Source organism: Mesitornis unicolor, unplaced genomic scaffold, assembly GCF_000695765.1.
Source record: "Mesitornis unicolor isolate BGI_N332 unplaced genomic scaffold, ASM69576v1 scaffold15377, whole genome shotgun sequence".
Lineage (NCBI taxonomy): Eukaryota > Metazoa > Chordata > Aves > Mesitornithiformes > Mesitornithidae > Mesitornis > Mesitornis unicolor.
In genome coordinates this window covers 10,582-29,135 of record NW_010194471.1, presented here as the reverse complement: position 1 = coordinate 29,135, position 18,554 = coordinate 10,582, and the positions used below count along the sequence as shown (strand labels likewise).

The following is an 18,554-nucleotide window of genomic DNA, read 5'->3' as shown; positions in this document are numbered from 1 at the left end:
CAAGCATTTCTGTGAAATTATGGTTAGCTTTATGGAAGCCAGAATTGTCCATCCCTGGGGGTGTAACTATGAAATCCATCTTTGCTTTCCACTCCATCTTTCATCTCTTTTGAAAGAAAACAGTCACAGAATCCTGCGGTCTGCATGCTGCTTGCACAACGGACTGAGAAAAAAGATCATCATAGTTTTTTTCCACAGCTTCACCTCTCATGCCTTTATTTTCCCTAAGGTAAAAGCTACTATTTTATATCTCTTTCCCAAGTTTTGACATCAGGAAAATATGACATTGTTCTGTTGCAGAACCACTTTGTAAATTAGTAGGTATCAGCATGCAAACTGCACACTGTTACGTTGTTTTAAGAATGTATGGCTCACCTGTTGCTATGAAAGATACGAAGCAGCATTGAAATTGGGAGCTCTTGTCACAGCTAATGATTCATGCTCACTCTACATGGCAGCTTGGATGTAATGTCAAATTTCACCTATAGTGTAGGAGATGAAAACTTTTCTCAAAGGGCACATTTAGACGAAAGCACAGTGCATGCAATCACTTGCTTCTACCTTCCCTCCTGTGCCACTTGTGGGAAGACACGCATGCCTCAAGCAATTTCCTCCCCATTTGGACAGTTTTTCTTGTGTCCTGACTGTTCCCAGACTCCTGTCAGTGCTGCAGAAGGTAAACTGTCTCTATTACCATTCCTGTCATCCAACCTCGGCTGTTTGCTAGCATTTGCCCACATTTTCCCTTGCCTCTGTAAACAATGTTTACAAATTTTTCTTAGAGAAGAATCTCAACAGGGCACTAGGCAGAAAGAAAAAGAGCTTTTGCAGTCTGAGATACTCTACTCTCTTTGGTATACTATACTGATAATTACCCAGGAAAAATGAGGGGGTTGCCAGTAGTCTGCCCTCTTTTCCACTTTTGTACATCCAGAATAATAGTATTTTCTAGGTTTCTCAAGTTTAAAATAACACTAACAAACAGCAGCAACAGAATCATCACGTTAAACCACTGTCTTTCAATAACGGTTCTCCTATAAAACATTTTAAAATTCATTACAACAGAAATTCCTGTCAACATTTTGTCTTTTGCATATGTATAACTAGGAAAATTTATTTAAAACTTAGTGTAAAAAAGATCATTCCAGATGTACAATTTTCTATTCCCTCCTTTTAATGTTGAACAAAATGTGTGTAAGGAAGATGTTCTTCCTTGAGAAGAAATCTATGCACTGGCATTTATTTCTTAACTCACTGAAACAGTGCCCTTAAAGCATCATCCAGAGTGGAGAAAACCTGAGACAACATATTCCACATTTCTTGTGTAACTTACATTAGACTTTTAACTAATCATTTAAGAATTATCCAGTTGTTAGCAGACAACTGGATTGTCTGCAATAACTACAGTATTCCTTTTTCCCTTTGTCTGCTCTGAGCAATGTTAATAAACTGCTTTTAGTACACTATGTCTTGGTGTGCAAGTCAGCAAAAGTGGGAACTGTATAGACATTTTAAAGGATTAAAAACTCAGAAAAAGCATATGAAACCAGTAAAAGGCACACAGTGCCTATCTCCAAATACACACATGGAAGAGCAGCACACAATGCTGAATCCCTCTCAGCACTGCTTATTTGCTTGTCTCAGTCAACCTGCAGTGCAAATATCTGTTTTGCTTACTTTCTTGATTCTAGCTGCAGTGATGACAGATGCACTGACTAGTCATACCCAGCTTACACTACCCTGATATTTCACACCAAAATTTCCTTCTTTATTCTTACAAATGTGGTACAGGAGGTACAGTATTTCCCAAAAACCTCCATATGGTTTAGTGTTACTATCCTGCTACAAGCCTACCACACTATGCTGTTAAAAACAACTTTCTGAAAAAATGGTTGTTACAGACACACTTTTAGCAGGAACATTGTTAGAGAGTTTAAGGTCCCAACTTATTGTAGTAAGTACATCCTAGCTTGTGTCTGTACGCTATTTCCTTTAAAGAGCATGCTAGGGGGTGCTGAGTGTAGTCAATAATCCTGGTGCAATCCTCAGTGTTCAGTCCCTGAAAGTCAGCCACTGTTTCAGACACATTCAAAAAGCTTATCACCTCTGGACAAGGCACTTTGTAACAGCCTCTTAACAAACCTCTGTCAGCACTGTACCCTCCACCATGCTAGTATCAAAATGGTTTGCTGCTGTGCTGTAGCAGCTCGGACTTGCTAGCCTGACAGACATTTGATTTTATGCTATATGTGAGGTGAGGCAAGGGGTAAACCACCCAGCTGGATGACTACCTCCTGTCCCAGTAGGATAATTTCATCCAGTGGACCCAGTTTGTTAATTCTACTACTTGAAGAAAGATAAAAGCTTTCAGAGCTGCAAGTGCTCAAGGAAAGACAGCATACATCAAAACCACTTCTCTACATACCAAAAATCAGTTTCTCAGCCCTACACCATGAGAAAATTCCCACATTCCTGTTAATTAAGTGTTGTGTATTTTAGGATAGAGGCCCAGGAATTTTGGTATCAGCCTATGCAACAGACACAGGTGCCACAGAGAGTGCAAAACTGAGGTGTAAAACTCTACAGGTGCAAAACTAAGAACACAGAAAAAAACTGCAGATCAGAAATACATTAAGCAATATTTCGAAACATGTGAAGGGCCAGTTAAGTCTGAGATCTGAGCACAGCCAGTACACATCATTTGGAAAAGATACAAATTATTATTTTTCTTATTTTTTTTTCTTTTCCTGCTAACCCTTCCCAGTTCACAGAATCACAGAATATTAGGAGTTGGAAGGGACCTCGAAAGATCATCCAGTCCAACCGCCCTGCCAGAGCAGGATCAGCTAGACCAGGTCACACAGGAAAGGGTCCAGGTGGGTTTTGAAAGTCTCCAGAGAAGGAGACTCCACAACCTCTCTGGGCAGCCTGTGCCAGTGCTCTGTCACCCGTACAGTAAAAAAGTTTTTCCTCATATTCAGATTGAACCTCCTATGCTCCAGCTTGCACCCATTGTCCCTTGTCCTGTCATTGGACATCAGAGAGAAGAGTCTGGCTCCTTCCTCGTGACACTCGCCCTTTACAAATTTATAAACATTAATGAGGTCACCCCTCAGTCTCCTCTTCTCCAAGCTAAAGAGACCCAGCTCCCTCAGCCGCTCCTCATAAAGGAGATGCTCCACTCCCTCAATCATCTTTGTGGCTCTGCGCTGGACTCTTTCAAGCAATTCCCTGTCCTTCTTGAACTGAGGGGCCCAGAACTGAACACAATATTCCAGATGCGGTCTCACCACGGCAGAGTAGAGGGGAAGGAGAACCTCTCTCGACCTACTCACCACACCCCTTCTGATACACCCCAGGATGCCATTTGCCTTCTTGGCCACAAGGGCACATTGCTGGCTCATGGTCATCCTGCTGTCCACCAACACCCCCAGGTTCTTTTCTGCGTGGCAGCTTTCCAGTTTGAATATAACAAATCCATTTTGTTACAACTGGTGCTAAGTTGGCCTAAAGACTCCTGTGAGGCGATTCACTGAAGTATACCCCACCTTTAATGTATATGCGAGAGAGATTATTTTTCCCCACGCCAGCCACCCTCAGAAAGAGAGTACAGCTGTCGGCTTCTTTCATACCAAGAGATCAGTACATATTGCTTTACATTTTCAATGCTGGTCATGCAAGTAAAAAGGCAGCTTAAAGACTTTGTAAGCTAAAGCTTAAATTCTCCAAAGCCACCACAGATCATGGGGCTTATAGTTTTCATTGAGTCATAGCTTAGAGACTTTAAAGGCCAGAAAAGAGCATTAGATCATAGGTCTAACCTGTACATTGCAGTTCATTGAACTCCAGCCAGTTACTCCTGTGCTGAGCTCAGTAACTTCTGTTTGCCTAAAGCGTATCTTCTATAAAGGCATACAGCCTTGATCCAAAGACATCAAAAGAGGAAGAAACCACTGCTTCCCTCAGTATTTAGTTCCTGTTGTTAATCAAGCTTCTAGTTATAAATGTATGCATTATTCTAATCTGAGCTTTTGTGGTTTCAGCTCACAGACATTGGTCCTTGATATGTTTTTTCTTCTAAAACAGTCCTTTAGTTCCCAGTATTTTCTTCCCTTGGAAGTATGCAGACACAGTAACCAAGTCACCTCCCAGTCTTCTTTTAGATAAACCAGATGGTGTTCCTTCATCTCTCATTATAAGTCTTTCCAATCCTTCAATCATTTTTGTGGCTCTCCTCTGTACTTTCTCCAATTTGCCTTTTTTTTTTTAAGTGGACAACAGAATTATACAGAAAAAATCCAGTGTCCATTTAACTAATACTGTCTAAAGAATACAATTAGTCATCCTCGCTATTCCTGTTCACTATTCCAGCTTATATGTACGAGGATTTTCCATTACTCCTTTTTGCCACAGCATGACAACAGGAGCTCACACCGAGCTCTTTTTCCTTTATGTCCTCTAAATGCTTCTCAGAGTTGCTGCCTTCCTGTTTCTTGCCCCAAAAGCTTTCCTTACCATAAGTTACTGTAGTGCCACATTGGACATATTAAAAGAGCAATGACACAACAGCTAGTTCACCAACATGGATTTTCCCAATTTTTATTTCACTTAATATTGCTATGAAGTCTAGAAGCTTGTGATTATTCAAGAATCTTCACTATCTTTTAAAGAAAAACAAAGAGGATGTGTCTTCTTGTACCTGAAACATTAGGAAGTCCAGGGCAAACTTAGCAAAAATAAAAGGTTATAATTTAAGAAGGATTATACCTTTTAAAGTAATGTATCATTTTTTGAATACCAGGTGAGATATCTGAAGAAAAACAATGTAACAGTGAGCATTACATTAAAAAGCCCACATTATGTCTCATTTTATGCAGTGAGTCAAAAAATATTGCATTTCCCTGGGAAATGAAACTCATGCAAGATTTCTAGATCTCAACAGCTGCATGGCTCCCACCTTTCTCATGTTGTATGGTCTTTCAGAAAAGCTTCTATGGAACTGATGAAGCATGGGAGATACAAGGTAAGGTTTGAAGAGAATAATTAAGGAAAATTAGGAAGATTAAAAGCAAACAAATAAATAAATACAGAGATAGCATCAAAATTTACAAATACTCTAAATGTGGAGGTGAAAAATGACCTGTACTCTGGGTTGCTCAATACCAGTAACAGAGTACCACAGAGTATAGATATGTACGATCACATTTAGGATTTTATTTCTATCATAACAGCTCTTATCCAGCTATAACTGCTGAAATAGCAACTGAACTAAAAATGTATATACACACCTAAGAATTAACTGAAGAACACATCTTGAGCAAGTAAAATTACATGAGCCAAGCTGTAAATTTGTGTTATGAATGTCTGTGTCAGCAGTGCAATACTGATTTTACTCCTGAGTGACTTCATGATTCAAATGTGATTTAAAAGATTAAAAGATACAAAATCAAACTAAAATGACCAAAAAATGCTCTTTAAAAAGTCTGTCTTCCTTTCTATTAGAAAATAAAGCCACTTTCACTCAACTTCCCTCTGTCCTAAGTTATTTGTAGAGCTCCATGTTTAACTTAAATATTCAAAATATCTACTAAGATACAGACAGGAGTTGCTTCATTCCTGTCATTTATTAATCTGGTTCCAGGACTTCACTGAAGAAAAATAGGAAACCTGCTTCGATTTCTGTAGGCCAGGTAGTTTCAGGTTCTCTCTCAAGATATATATGTGTAAAAGGTATGCACTACAGAAAAGAGAACTACTGGCACAGGGAAGACAAATACAAATAAATATTTGGTCACTCTTTTAATTTTAAAAAGATTTAGTTACGGATTCTGAATATTTAATATACCTGCTCCATGCATTGTATGAGGAAGAGACACACATAAGTAAGATTTGCATAAGAAAAACCCTATAAAAACCAAGATACAGCTTAACTCCTTTATCTATCTTCTGCAAGTCTAGGAATCCAAATAAGATGCTGTTGCTTTGAGATTTTTATCAATTTCCTCTGCTACACAAATTTTTACACAAAGCAGAATGTATGTAAATGGATCACATTTCAAAGAAAATTTTCCTTTACCTTTGTACTGTTGAGAAACCAGAGCTTGATGCTAATGACAAAGAGCATCTATGTAGAATGAGGTAAAGAAAGCTACAGAGGATGAGACATATATCTATGGCTAATTATATCATCAACAGAATTTCAGGCTGAAACACTTGCAAGTTAACTAAAATTAACAGTTTAAATTGTGTGCAAAGTCTTTTCAAACCAATCAGAATGAAAATACACTTCACAGTGTCAAGAATTTGTTAAGGAAAAAGATAATTTGACCCTAAATAGCTAAAATGAGAGAGACCTGATAAGCAAGATAAGCATCCAGGGACATCCAAATGTAAGCAAGAAACAGGAGGTACCTAGTTCTGAACAACAACAGCAACAAAACCACTTCTGGAACTGCAGTACTAGTGTGCTGTCTCACTGCTTCTAGTAAACCGGTGTCATGATACTAAACAGAGAACAGAAAGAGCTGCAGGCTTATTTGCATTTGACATAGTAATTAATTCCAATCATTTGCCCATGACTTTAAATCTGTAAAAAATCTCCAACTAACAAGTTAGAAAAATATATTGCCAGAAAAACAGGAGGCTATTGCCATTTGCAAGACAGCAGGTCTAAAAATGCCTTACTACCAATTGTGGATACTAGCAGAACTGTGTGAAAAGTAAGGCACTTACAGCAGAGGTATGCCCTCTGCTTATCAGTAAGGTACAAAAAAGGAAAAAAAAAATTGTTTTTTATAAAATGTCAGCATTTTAAAAACGAATTCCTGACAGAGTAATGAGCAATCTATGAAATGGCCAGTAATGACTAGAATCAGAAGGGTCCAAGAAAAATAAGAGTTTGTTTTTCAAAACACCAAGGGGTACACAAGACAACCTGTTAGGGAAGGAAAAAGAGAGAAGGAGGCTAAGATAATTCTTCCATTAATAATATTTACATATGCTTCCAGGCACATTAAACTTCCTTACATGCAGAGGGTACATGGCTCTGCACTGATGGAATCACAGCAGTCAGAACTGTGAAAAAAATGCCTGATCCTAAACAGAGTTGTAGTTCATGCTTTTAGGAGCTAATTATAAAATACATGTGAAAGCACAATGTACAAGATGGAGCCAGATTATATCTGATAATTCAAAATTAAAAGAATTGCCCCACAGGAAACAAAAGCTACAGAAGAAGATAGTGCAAAAATGAGCATATCTTTGTTACGGATGTAGTAGTTACAACACTGAAGTAACAACTTAATACACAGAGGGCTATGTTAATATTTTTGTGTGGTGGCTGAGCACAGCAAGGCTGGACAGTCTGATCCAGGCATTCACGTAATCAGTAAGAATTCTGCTGACACTCCATTCAGCTTAGCACCATGCTGTATGGGTGGGTACATGTATGTGAATCATCAGCAGCACCTGAACAGGATGTACGAAGAGGCTTGGTGAATCAGTGATCCAGTATTAAGGCAAGAGGACATTCTTTTTTGGAGAGGTAGCGTTTTTAATGAGAGTTTCTGAATACAGGTCATTTACAAAACCCATTTTTGCTCTTCCTACAATGGAGAGTATTAAGTCTAGCTTTTTGTCCAAGCTTCAAATGTAATAGGGTTTTTTTTAAAGAACATTAGAAATGTCCTCCAATTTCCCAATTGTCTATGTATTATTCTTTTTTTTTTTCACTAAGACCATGTAGCTGCAGCTCTGCACAGCCAGACCATTGCAACATCCCTGCAATCTCAGCAATTATAACAAAATAAAATAGATTAATTGGCCACCGGCCAAAATCTAAAAACCTGTTTAAAAATGCATGGACTCCATAGAATTATTTAAATATATAAAGCATTATTTAATCTAGGATGCCTTATTCCCTTTACTGCAAAAAAACAAAATCCTGGGTCACAGTTTCAAGTTCATGCTTCTCCTCCATTCGTGTACATTGCTTCATATTGGATAAATATGAATGTCACATTTCAGCCTAGGGTTGTTACTGGGTTTTTTTTGGTTTTTCACTGCTAGTTCGATCACAGATCACACAAGTACCTTGTAAGAGGTGAGGATGAAGAGGCTGGTGAGCAGTAAGAACAGCTGTCATCTCATCGTGATCAGAAGGATGTATGTACTCATAAATGCTATTACCAGTAAGCTCCACCTGTGAAGAGACATGTAACACATGAAGCAGTGCAGCTGGCTATTTCCCCCCCTCCCCGTACCAAAAGTGCTCTTAAGTAACCTGCATACAATGCATCTGGGTAACTACAAACCATTTTTAGAACATAACCTGAATGTGTCAAAACCATGTTCCAAATTATATCCGTTAAACCAAATTCCTTCTTCAGCAATAACTAATATTATAGGTGTTTTTGTGGGAATTTCTGGTGGTGATATGGATACAGAAGAGCTGCTATTAGAGAGAGCTGGCAAATGAAGTGATAAACTAGAGCAGGTGTAGAAATGTTAGATTGCCAGAAAATGGGATAAAGTCTCTGTGAACTGTATTAATCTCTCTCAAGAAGACAGATATCCAAAAAAATAATGTTTCCACAGGTTCCCAGAATCTGTCACCTGCATTCAGCTGGTAGCTGAGCCTTCAGAGCCAAACTACTAGACTTACACAATTCCTTTGTCTTTTCAAAGACAGCCTACCACACTCAGCCCACAGTAGTGTGAAGGGCTCAGAACAGTAGCCAGTCAATTCAAAAGGCAGACTTCCATAGATTTTCATAGGCACTGGATTGAGCTTTCATTGCTTTAATAAATATGCACAGTAAAGACTACATTTGTCTTAAATATGTGTGTATTCCCTCTTCTCACTTTAATTTTGCTCACACAAGAATGTATTTCCATCTTTCTCATTGCTGTATCCATAATAACTGTTGTGCGAAAAAATGAATGGCGTGCACCATATGTCCTTTTTGCTAACTCTGTTTGCCACGTATAAAACTCACCAACAAAAGTCTCCAGATAGATGCAGTAATTGATTTAAGGAGTGAACCAATACTTTGAGCCTGTGTTTTAAATTAGTGTCAGGCTGCCCAATTGTTCAGTGTGGCCTGATGTGCCTTGGGCCCCCAAGATCAGAGACAGCTGAGAGGTGAAGTAATTTAACCTATTATTCTGAGCCAATCCTACTGATTTGCTAAGATGTGTGAGTTGCCTTTTCTTTGGAATAAATGAAGTTGTCTACCCCACAAAGCAATCTTTTTCCAAAAATGTTTCTCATCATTCCATTTTCTGCATTATTCATGGAATGTCTCTTCCCAAGCATATGCAAACTAACTTTTTCTCTAGCCATCTATTCCCTGCTGCTTCTTTCCAACAACTCCTCCCTGCAAAAACAAAAACATCAACCCTGATTTGTGATTCTAACCAGAATGAAATTTCACTGAATAAGGGAAAAAAAAAGGTAAAGAAAGAGAGACAATGAAAGGAGAGATGGAGAGAGAAAGAAAGGGAAAGAAAGACAGAAAGAGTTGAAGAAAAAGAAAGAAAGAGAGGAAGAAAACAAAGGAAGAGAGAGGACAAGAAAAAAGAGAGAAAGAAAACAAAGGAAGAGAGAAGACAAGAAAGAAAGAGAGGAAGAAAACAAAGGAAGAAAGAGGAGGGAGAGGGAGAGGGAGAGGGAGAGGGAGAGGGAGAGAATTATCTAAGTTGCTTCATTAATATACTTTTCTCCAAAAGTTCTCCTTAAAAAGCACTGACTCTTCCTTTTCAGGACTGTAACAGGTGGGGACCTGTTACAGTAACATCTCATATTCAAGCTTTCGTGATGAGGGATGAAGGAGAATATACAGTCTCACTGAGTCATGCTTCTCAATGCTTCTGTTTGTTTTTAATGACATAAGGAAAAACGTATTGTAAAAGATATAAGTCATCTACAGACACATAAAACCAATTTTTATAAAATTCTAATAATTCCAGTGGTGATGGGCATTTCGTTGGCCTATATGCGTAGTAAACCAGAACATGAGAAAAATTATTGCAAAAATACACAGCTGCGGTCAGTGTTCAAACCTAAACAAATATCACTTACGACCCTGTTCTTATTATCTTATCTTTGGTTAACAGTGATTTTGCAGAGAATACAGCTTCCAAAAAAAAATAAAAATCATTCATGGGTGATTATATGCAAACAATCTCTCCCTTCAGTACAAATAAAAGACTTTCTTACAAAACAGCACCAACCAACCTGACTAGCAACATCAACTGTAATAATCCAAAAGATCTTGTTGCATCTCTGCTACTACAGAGTATAACCATAACTGGATCAACATGCATCTACTCTCGTATAAAGTATAACTCATGAGTGTCTCTTGCTTTTCCGAAAGTCACTACCTATTTCAAAAAGACTACTCACAGAAATACATGTTTGTCCACAGGATTCACAGGGCTGGACCCAAGATCCCTGTTTTACCCAAACTGCAATTTGTCTCCCGGGGCTTATACCTAAAATTCAAAACTAAAGTGCTCTGTCAAACTAATGACTAGTTTTTCTCATTATACACATAGGAATATTTTCTACTCTGATGTATGCATTTGCAACCCCAGCAAAAATCAGCAGGAGGTGAATGTACAACACTGAAACCAAAATTGACTGTAAAAATGCAAGTGGAAACATAAAGCCCTCAGCAAAGAGACTGGGGCTATGTAAGAGTCAAATAACCAAAATATGTATACATAATTTTGAAACTGACCACAGTCTCCTGCTATGCATAGTGCATGCATACTATTTTAAACCCTATAATGAAACACTGAAAACTTAAAAAAATAAATTATATGGTTCAATTCATAAAGCTTCTAAAATCTCATGCCTCAGGCTTATTAAACCAGCTTCCTTGCTGCAGCTTTTTAATATCTGTAAATACCTGCTTACTACCAAATATCGCTGTTTCCTACTAAGAGGGTTTTTTTTATGTGTAACTCAGCTGCACACTTTTTTCCCTGCCAAGAAATGATTCATAATAAACACAGAGGACTAAGTAGATGGATTCTAGAGCAAATAATTACATATTTTGCTTTTCATATACTTATTTGATGAAAGTAAAATAAACTCTTGGAAAAGTTCAGATGTTTGTGGTTAAATATTTCAAGACTTATCAAAAGTCAAAGATAAGCTTGGCTCCCTCATGGACCCAGAAAGTGGCTGGAATAAGCTCCAGACCTTCAAAATTAAAAAAATAAAATAAAATAAAATCTTTCACCATTGTTTCCTAAGAGGATTTTCCTCTCCAGTCTGTGACTTTGGACTCTAAGGGGAAAAAATATTTGGAGAATTTGAACCTATTTGTTATCCATGGAAAAAAAGAGGCAAGAAATTGGCTCTCTCAGCTAGCACAAGTCAGTTCAACACTGGTCTAATGCCGATTGAAATTAGATGGAGAAGAGGGGTCCTAACCATCAGTATTTACCACATTTACTGTTACAGTTGAGAACAAAGGCAGATCAGAAACCAAAGCCACAAATTAAGTGATAGATCCACAAATGAAGATGTAGCCTTTTCAGAAATATTGTTTCTGATTCTCTGATACTGCAGACAGAAGTGAGTGAAGAAGTGCTGAAAAAAATCCTTAACGTTTTTTTTACGTTTTAAACTAGCTTAACTACACCAACCAGTGAAAGGTTATTCAGAAGCTCTAATTTCTTTCTGCTGAAGTTAAATTCAAGTTCAACTAGAAGATAAAGGCTACAGTAGTAGGTCTCCAAGAATATCCTGCAAAATATTTTAAATGGACTTTTTATTTAGTTTAAATATATATTTTTAAACAAATTGCACTTTAACTGGAAATTGATGTGTGGACTAGTTAATTGTCAAATTATTTAATAAAAAGGCCTTTCTGTGCACACTCTAAGAGATTTTCTACAATCATCGTCACTCTGGTCTCAGCTTTTATTGGCTGGAGCTCTGTGAGAGCACTTGTTGAAAATATAGTGTGGGATTATGACTTGGTGAGGGAGACTTGCAGAATTTGCTTCTACAGACCAATCTCATTCTTGTTGATGTCAGTGGCAAAACTCCCAGTGATTTCCAGAGAAGTAGGAACAAGAACTCATTTAGAGTCCCGGGAAGCTTACAGACATATCCTAGTGGTAATGTATTAATATCCTAGTATGTAGGACTAGCCTTGTATTAATGCTAGTACTACTTAAAGCAAAATTCTTACTTCAAAAATAGAACATGGAGAAACAGCAAGAGCAGATTAGATATAAAACAGTATGAGGAAAGAGGGGGAAAAAAATCACTGCCTTGTTTAGCTGAGGTTTTTTATTTGTAAATAAAAAAATGTGCACTGTGAAACTACTGGAGCACTTAGTGTTTTAAGAATCTAGAATATGTTCTTAAATTTCACACCCCTCTGTCCTCTCTGACCTACAGCTTTCTGGGGAATTCAAGGACACAGTCCATCCATTTAAAAATCTCTGCTAAAGTGAAGTAATTGTGATTTTGCTTATTAAACTGACTTCAATAAGTAATATGACCAAATCCTCTAGTTTTGCTCGATACCTCTTGTGCTAAGAGTTTACAGATATTTAAATGTGCAATGCACATGGAATTTAGTCTGTACAGAAGACCATAAGGGCACAAGGGCTAAATATGACTAAAGCCTGTATGGCACTTTCAGTCCATCTCCTTGAATGCGGCCGAGTCTATTTAGTGCCCTACCTCTCCCGTAGTTCTTTAATTTCACCAGATGACTGGATAATACTGAGACCTACAAGATCTGGTGACTTGATATTCCTCAGAAGGAAAGAAAAGAGAAACAATTTCTGGACAAAACCTGGAAGATCAGTTAGCACTTATCAAACAGCAAGCAGCACGGGACAATGAGACTCTACTTCAGCAAGGACAGATGGGAACACTCAGTGCTTTGGAATAATTGTACTGACTAAATGAATCTATTTAAGCAGTCAGCAGTGTGGTGGATCTTTTCAAAAGCTAGGGCAAGAAAAACTTTAAATAATGCTGATGATTCAGAGTAGAAAATATGGCCATTCTCTACGAAAGTATATTCTAAAACAAAGCCATATTTAAAGTAATTTGAACATGCATTAAATGTTATGAAGCAACTAATATACTGAACAGACTCAATTGAGCAAACTCCTTGAACTAAGGATATTCCCTGGACACATTTTTAAAAGTTGGCAGGAAAAAAGTATCCACATACAATATTGATTCTCAAAACTGCTTTTTATAAAAGAGATTACAAAAACAGAGATTGTAGTTGCCTTTTCGTTTTAGAAATGGTGTTTACGAGATTATATACTTGCTTTTTCTAGCTATTTAGAGTTCTATTTTTTTCTCACAGCTTCTAATTCGAAGATCACTATTATAAACACACATCCAAATAACATCACAGTTTTTCAATCAAATATGTTAGTTACTACCAAAGTTAAAGTACACATATAATGTCAGCAACTCAGCCTCTTCTCTGTTTATTGCAATAGCCACAGGCCATATTCCTCAGACATTTTCAGAACATCCAGTGCTCTCTCTCACCTTCATCTCCTCATTTATTTCCCTCTGCTACTGAGTCTTTATTTCACTTCATCTAATTCTGAGAAGTGTTTGAGCTGCAACTGGTTCTGAAGAAACACTTCTGTTTCTTGCAAGTCTCATCCAGGACTCAGTGAAATTACTGAAGGATTTTTCTATTGGACTTCAGCAAGCTCTAGGTCAGGTGCTACCAATGAATTTGTGTAATACAAAGGTATGGAAGCTTGCACTCTGCAATAAATTCAGGCTATTTGCCTTTATGCCTGTCCCAAGAAGGCAAAAAATTAGAAATGTCCTTCTAAGAAAAAACCAAAACAAACCAACAATAAAAAACCCTTATACTTCTTGTGCAGAACAGTAGTAAACTGAGTTTTATGAGTTCTATCACAACCATATAAAACGCTTTACTGAAAAGACCACTGAGCTGGAAAAACTCAGGAAAAACTACCCCGAATTCCATATGAACACTCATAAATCTGCCCCCTTTTTCTTTTTTTTCCTAAAACACATTTACCATAAAACTCATGTTCCACATCAGATTTCCTCTCTATTTCATAGCAAGTCTCAATATCTTACACAATCTAAAACATATAGACTTGAATTCTAAACTTTATTTCAGACGTATAGCATTACCACACAGGCAATAGATTTGGGTTTCAAGGTCTGTATATATCTGCAATTTGCAATATCATATTATTTATTACCCTTCTTAAAGGTAATGAAGAGTGAAATACAATGAACAAGAAAAGATATAAAAACAGTCATGTTGTGCTTATAAGTGAAGGAAACTTGAATTTTTAAGTAAGGTCATTTGTCAGAGAACAAGGTCAAAGCTTCACATACCACTAAAAAACAATGACATTATATACATGGTGAGATACTAGTCTTAGTTTCCAAATCCGGTATGCATATTTAACAGATAGAAAGACTAAATCACTCATACCTGAGATAAGCCAAGATGTACAGACGCTGTTTCTGAGATGTACATTATTTTGCCATCTGATGCTACTACAAAAACAAAGCCATCCAAAGTCTGAAAAAGAGAAATATGTAGGGTGAAAAGCAAGCACTCTGTTTAAACCATTTACAGTGAAAAAAAAAAAAAATCAAAGTCTTTGGAGGAAGATTGCTATGCAACTTCAATAGCGGCAAATAGCAGCAAAATTTAAGGAACAGAAACCTTTATCTGATGCTGTTCCTACAAAGTCTAGGACACACACACACATTGTGAAATCCAATTCATTGCCCCTACAGCTTTACTAGCTTTACTGCTTCACTTTAAGTTGACATTCTCCTGTTGATTTGGGTTATTTTAGTACTTAGTACAAATCCTGAGCTATGTGGTACTTAGGGGAAAGTGTAGTACTACGCAAGCCATTTTTTATGGTATAATTGGCAGACACAGCTTACCACTATTTGCAATATATTTAATCATACCGTAGGTAACACTTTAAATGTCTTTGACTGTATTTTTAATAATTAACTTTCTGAACAGAAAAGGGTTGTCTGCTATGTAGCTATGCAAATTTAGGAAAAGAAAGTAAAAAAAATTGATATTCAAGACTTTATCACACTTGAAGAGTGTTTTATGCTCTTTAAGCTATATCCCTACAGTTTGTGCATCTCAATTAATGGTAATACATAATGCAAACTTGAGGTCCAGTCCTACAAATTCTTATGGATGGGATATTGACTGGAAGGTAATTATTACTTATGTAAGTAAAAAAACTGATGTTTAATTTAGTCATATATTACTCATATGAAAAAAAATAGTATGATGCAAATGGTACATGTCAGCCAATTCTGGCCATGATTTGGAAATACAAACTATCAGTTTGGAGGTACCTTATTTCTTCAGTGCCCAATTTGAGGCATTTTTTTAAAAATATCTGATATTCTAAGTCAAAAAGCATCCATTATTTCTAAGCAGTTGAGGAAGCCTTGATCAATGTATACATATGATCATCATCGGTAAATATATGTCGAATAGAAAAAAAATATAATACACAAATAAAATATATGCCTATTTTAATTTATCTTTTCAGTTACTGAACCAGGAGGGAAGCAATAAAATCCTGTGTGCTTCATGCTCTTACAGTGCTGCCTCATAAGAAAATATTCCAAATTATTCTCTGGCCTACTAACGATTCTCCAGCATGTAATTGAAACCAGATTACTTTTTGGCTTTACTTTTTTCTTTTTTGGGACATAAATTAAATTTTGTAGAAGTATTAAAATGGGAAATAAATTATTGCATCCTTAGCCATAACTTTGCTTTTAAACAGTGTCGTCTTGCAATTGCTCTGCCCAGTATCACGACTACAGCCATGTCAATGCTTTCATTACTGCATTATATGGTGCAGTAGGTCTCTAACTTTCCTAATCAGAAAAGCATATTGAAGCTGAAACGTCACATGTAAGGTTTCAGTCTAAGAACCCTTTAAAAAGTTTACAGTAAACGTGGGTTTATTGAAATGTTAAGCATTCATAATTCAGAAAAAACTGAACTGTAAAATTAGTATTACAGGTAATCAGCATATAATGTTACTTAAGTTCATTTAATGCCAGACAAAATGCGAAATAGCTAACAGGGGGGAGGAGCAAATGTAACAACAATTATTTTCATGACATAACTAGATATGTATTTTCTAGGTAGATCAGTCATTCCAGAACAGCTGACAGGACAATCAGCTACTAAGAATTTTCAAGGCTAGAAATACCTCCACATGAGGTAATGTTGAACTTTACCCATTTCCGTCTGCTCTATGCGGTCAAGTAACGCACACTTCAGGTCACTCGACAGAAAGCGTGCCCTCTTTTCGCTTCAGGAAGAACGGATGACATTTTGCAGGGCCGCAGCAACAAATAGAGAACCGTGCCCGGTTCTTTACATTTCTCAACGTCGGGCGAACCCGCACGTCTTTTCCCGCCCAGCCCACCCTGCCGCCTCGTTACCTCCCTCCAAGTGCGCGGCTTGCCTGAGCTTGAGGAGAACGGGCAGCTCTGCCTGAGGGGGAAGGCGGGGGGAGGTTGCTCACGGCCCTGCGGCCAACGGCCAAGGCGGGGGCGGGCGTCGGGGCCAACGGCCGGGGCCCGCTCGGTCCCAAACCGCCTTTTGGCGGGGGCAAAGATGGGAGAGCCCTCCCGGCGACTCAGCGGAGGGAAGCGGCCACAAGACCCCGCACAGGGGGTTCTGTTGAGGTTTGTTGTTTTTTTTTATCCCCAGCCGGAGCGAGTAGTTAAAACAGCTCCAGCTCTGTGACCAGGAATTAACCTCCCACAATAAAAACGGCCGTTAAACGATTACGGTTTACTAGGTCTTTAAAATCGGGGAAGAAAAACCCTCTCTGTATTAAGTTCATATATATATATAAAAGAAATTGAGCTAAACGTAATTAATTCCCCCCCCTCCGCCTGGCACACACGCCCCAGCTACGACTTCCTAAACTTTTCTAGGCGGGGGGAATTCAGAAGAATTCAACGGGATTGCGAACAACGGTATTTTCAGGTGCTAACGTCCACAGGAGATCTAACCCAGATGTTCACCTCCGGCCTGGGCGGCCCTGAGCTCCCATACGGGTTTTCCCTCCCGAGTCACCGGCGGAGAACGATAATCTCCGGTGGCCAGCGCCCCTCCTCCAGCCTAAAGTCTCTGCCGCGTTGCCGCTCGCAGGCGGCTGCCCTGCGGGACTTGCCTCGCAGCTCTGGGGGATGGATGTCTGATTATCAGCATTTACGGCTGGGAGTTGCTTTGCGTGCACGGAGAGCCCATCAGTGCCATGGTAAGCTGCTACTTCTACTAATATTAAAAGGCGAAAACAACAACAACAACAAAATGAAGTGGTTGGTGTTTCGGTTTTCCTCCCCTCCCCGCCGGTGTGAGGCTCAGGAGCAAAAGGAAGGCTTCACTCAGGTTCTGGCGGTGAGGAGGAGAGGAGGGAGGTTGATCACACTGCAACACCAGCGCGTACGAGAGGAGGAAGGCGCCCACTACCTGAAGCAGATGGGATCCGAGCTCCTTGGCCACGTTATCCAAGGGCCCTATCCTGCTCGGCTGTCCCCAGGCGTCGCCCAGACCTGCAAGGGAACCAAGGAGCTGGTTAGAGCGGGAAGTGGAGCCGGGCCCTCCCTGCCTTACCGGTGGAACGTCCCCTGCCCGCAACCCGCCCGCTCGTCCCGCTTTTCCTGCGAATCGCGGGCCAGGCCGCGACGTGGGGGTTCGGGAGGTGGGAAAGGCTGAGTTCCTTCTATTACACACGCGTGGGGAGGGAAGTGCTCTTTTTCCTGGAGGTCATCCCCACGGACGCACTTTCTCCTTCCCCGGAGAGCCGCCCGGCCTCCAGTGCGTCCCCCCGGGAAGGCGCCTACCTCAACCGCTTCCCCTCGCCCGCCGTCCCGGCACCGTCCTGCCCGCAACACCATGCCCGCAGCCGGGATAGGGGGGAAGACTGGCCACACACTGAGAGCCCGAGGCCCGCAGCCTTGCCAGGCACAGCGCAGGGCACTTGGCGCCCAGAGAGGGAAGGGCGTGGGGGTTCCGACAGGGAAGGCGCTAGGAGCTTTTGCCCGTCTTCAATCACTGGGGCTGGGGAAAGCCCGTGTGCCTGGCATTGCCTTGGAGATGGTGAAATGTTATTGATGGAGCTGTGTTGTGGGGGGCTGGAAGGGCTGGTCTGGGGTTTGTTGATTTGTTGTTAATTTCCTCCATGCATGCTTGCACCAGCACCTCAGTGAAGCTGAGACCACTACCCGTGCCAGCCTGAAAGCTGGAGATTCACACCGGCCTCTGATGGCAGGCTCTGCCCGAAGGACCGCACACATGGGGTGGGGAAAGGGGGACGGGACTACCTCCATTTAATTACTGCTTTTTGGGAGAGAAAGGAGATAAAAGAAGGCTTAAGCCCTCGGGGCTACAACACCGCTTCTGAGAGGCCACGGAGCCCTAAGGTTGTTGCTGCCCATGCTTCCCTGCAGCCGAGAGGCGCTGCGGAAGGGCCAGCGGCGGGTGAAGGGC

At 39.7% G+C, this 18,554-nt stretch overlaps 1 protein-coding gene across 1 annotated transcript in view; it reads right to left on the bottom strand.

Moving 5' to 3' along the window:
- SIM2 (single-minded family bHLH transcription factor 2) overlaps nt 1-18,554 on the bottom strand; it is a 56,020-nt gene that overhangs the window by 29,806 nt on the left and 7,660 nt on the right. Inside the window, exons 2-4 of the mRNA XM_010187818.1 lie at nt 17,535-17,617; nt 14,484-14,573; nt 8,092-8,200 (exon numbers count right to left, since the gene is read on the bottom strand). Coding sequence (XP_010186120.1) covers nt 8,092-8,200; nt 14,484-14,573; nt 17,535-17,617 — 282 coding nt within the window. The remainder of the gene's footprint in view (nt 1-8,091; nt 8,201-14,483; nt 14,574-17,534; nt 17,618-18,554) is intronic.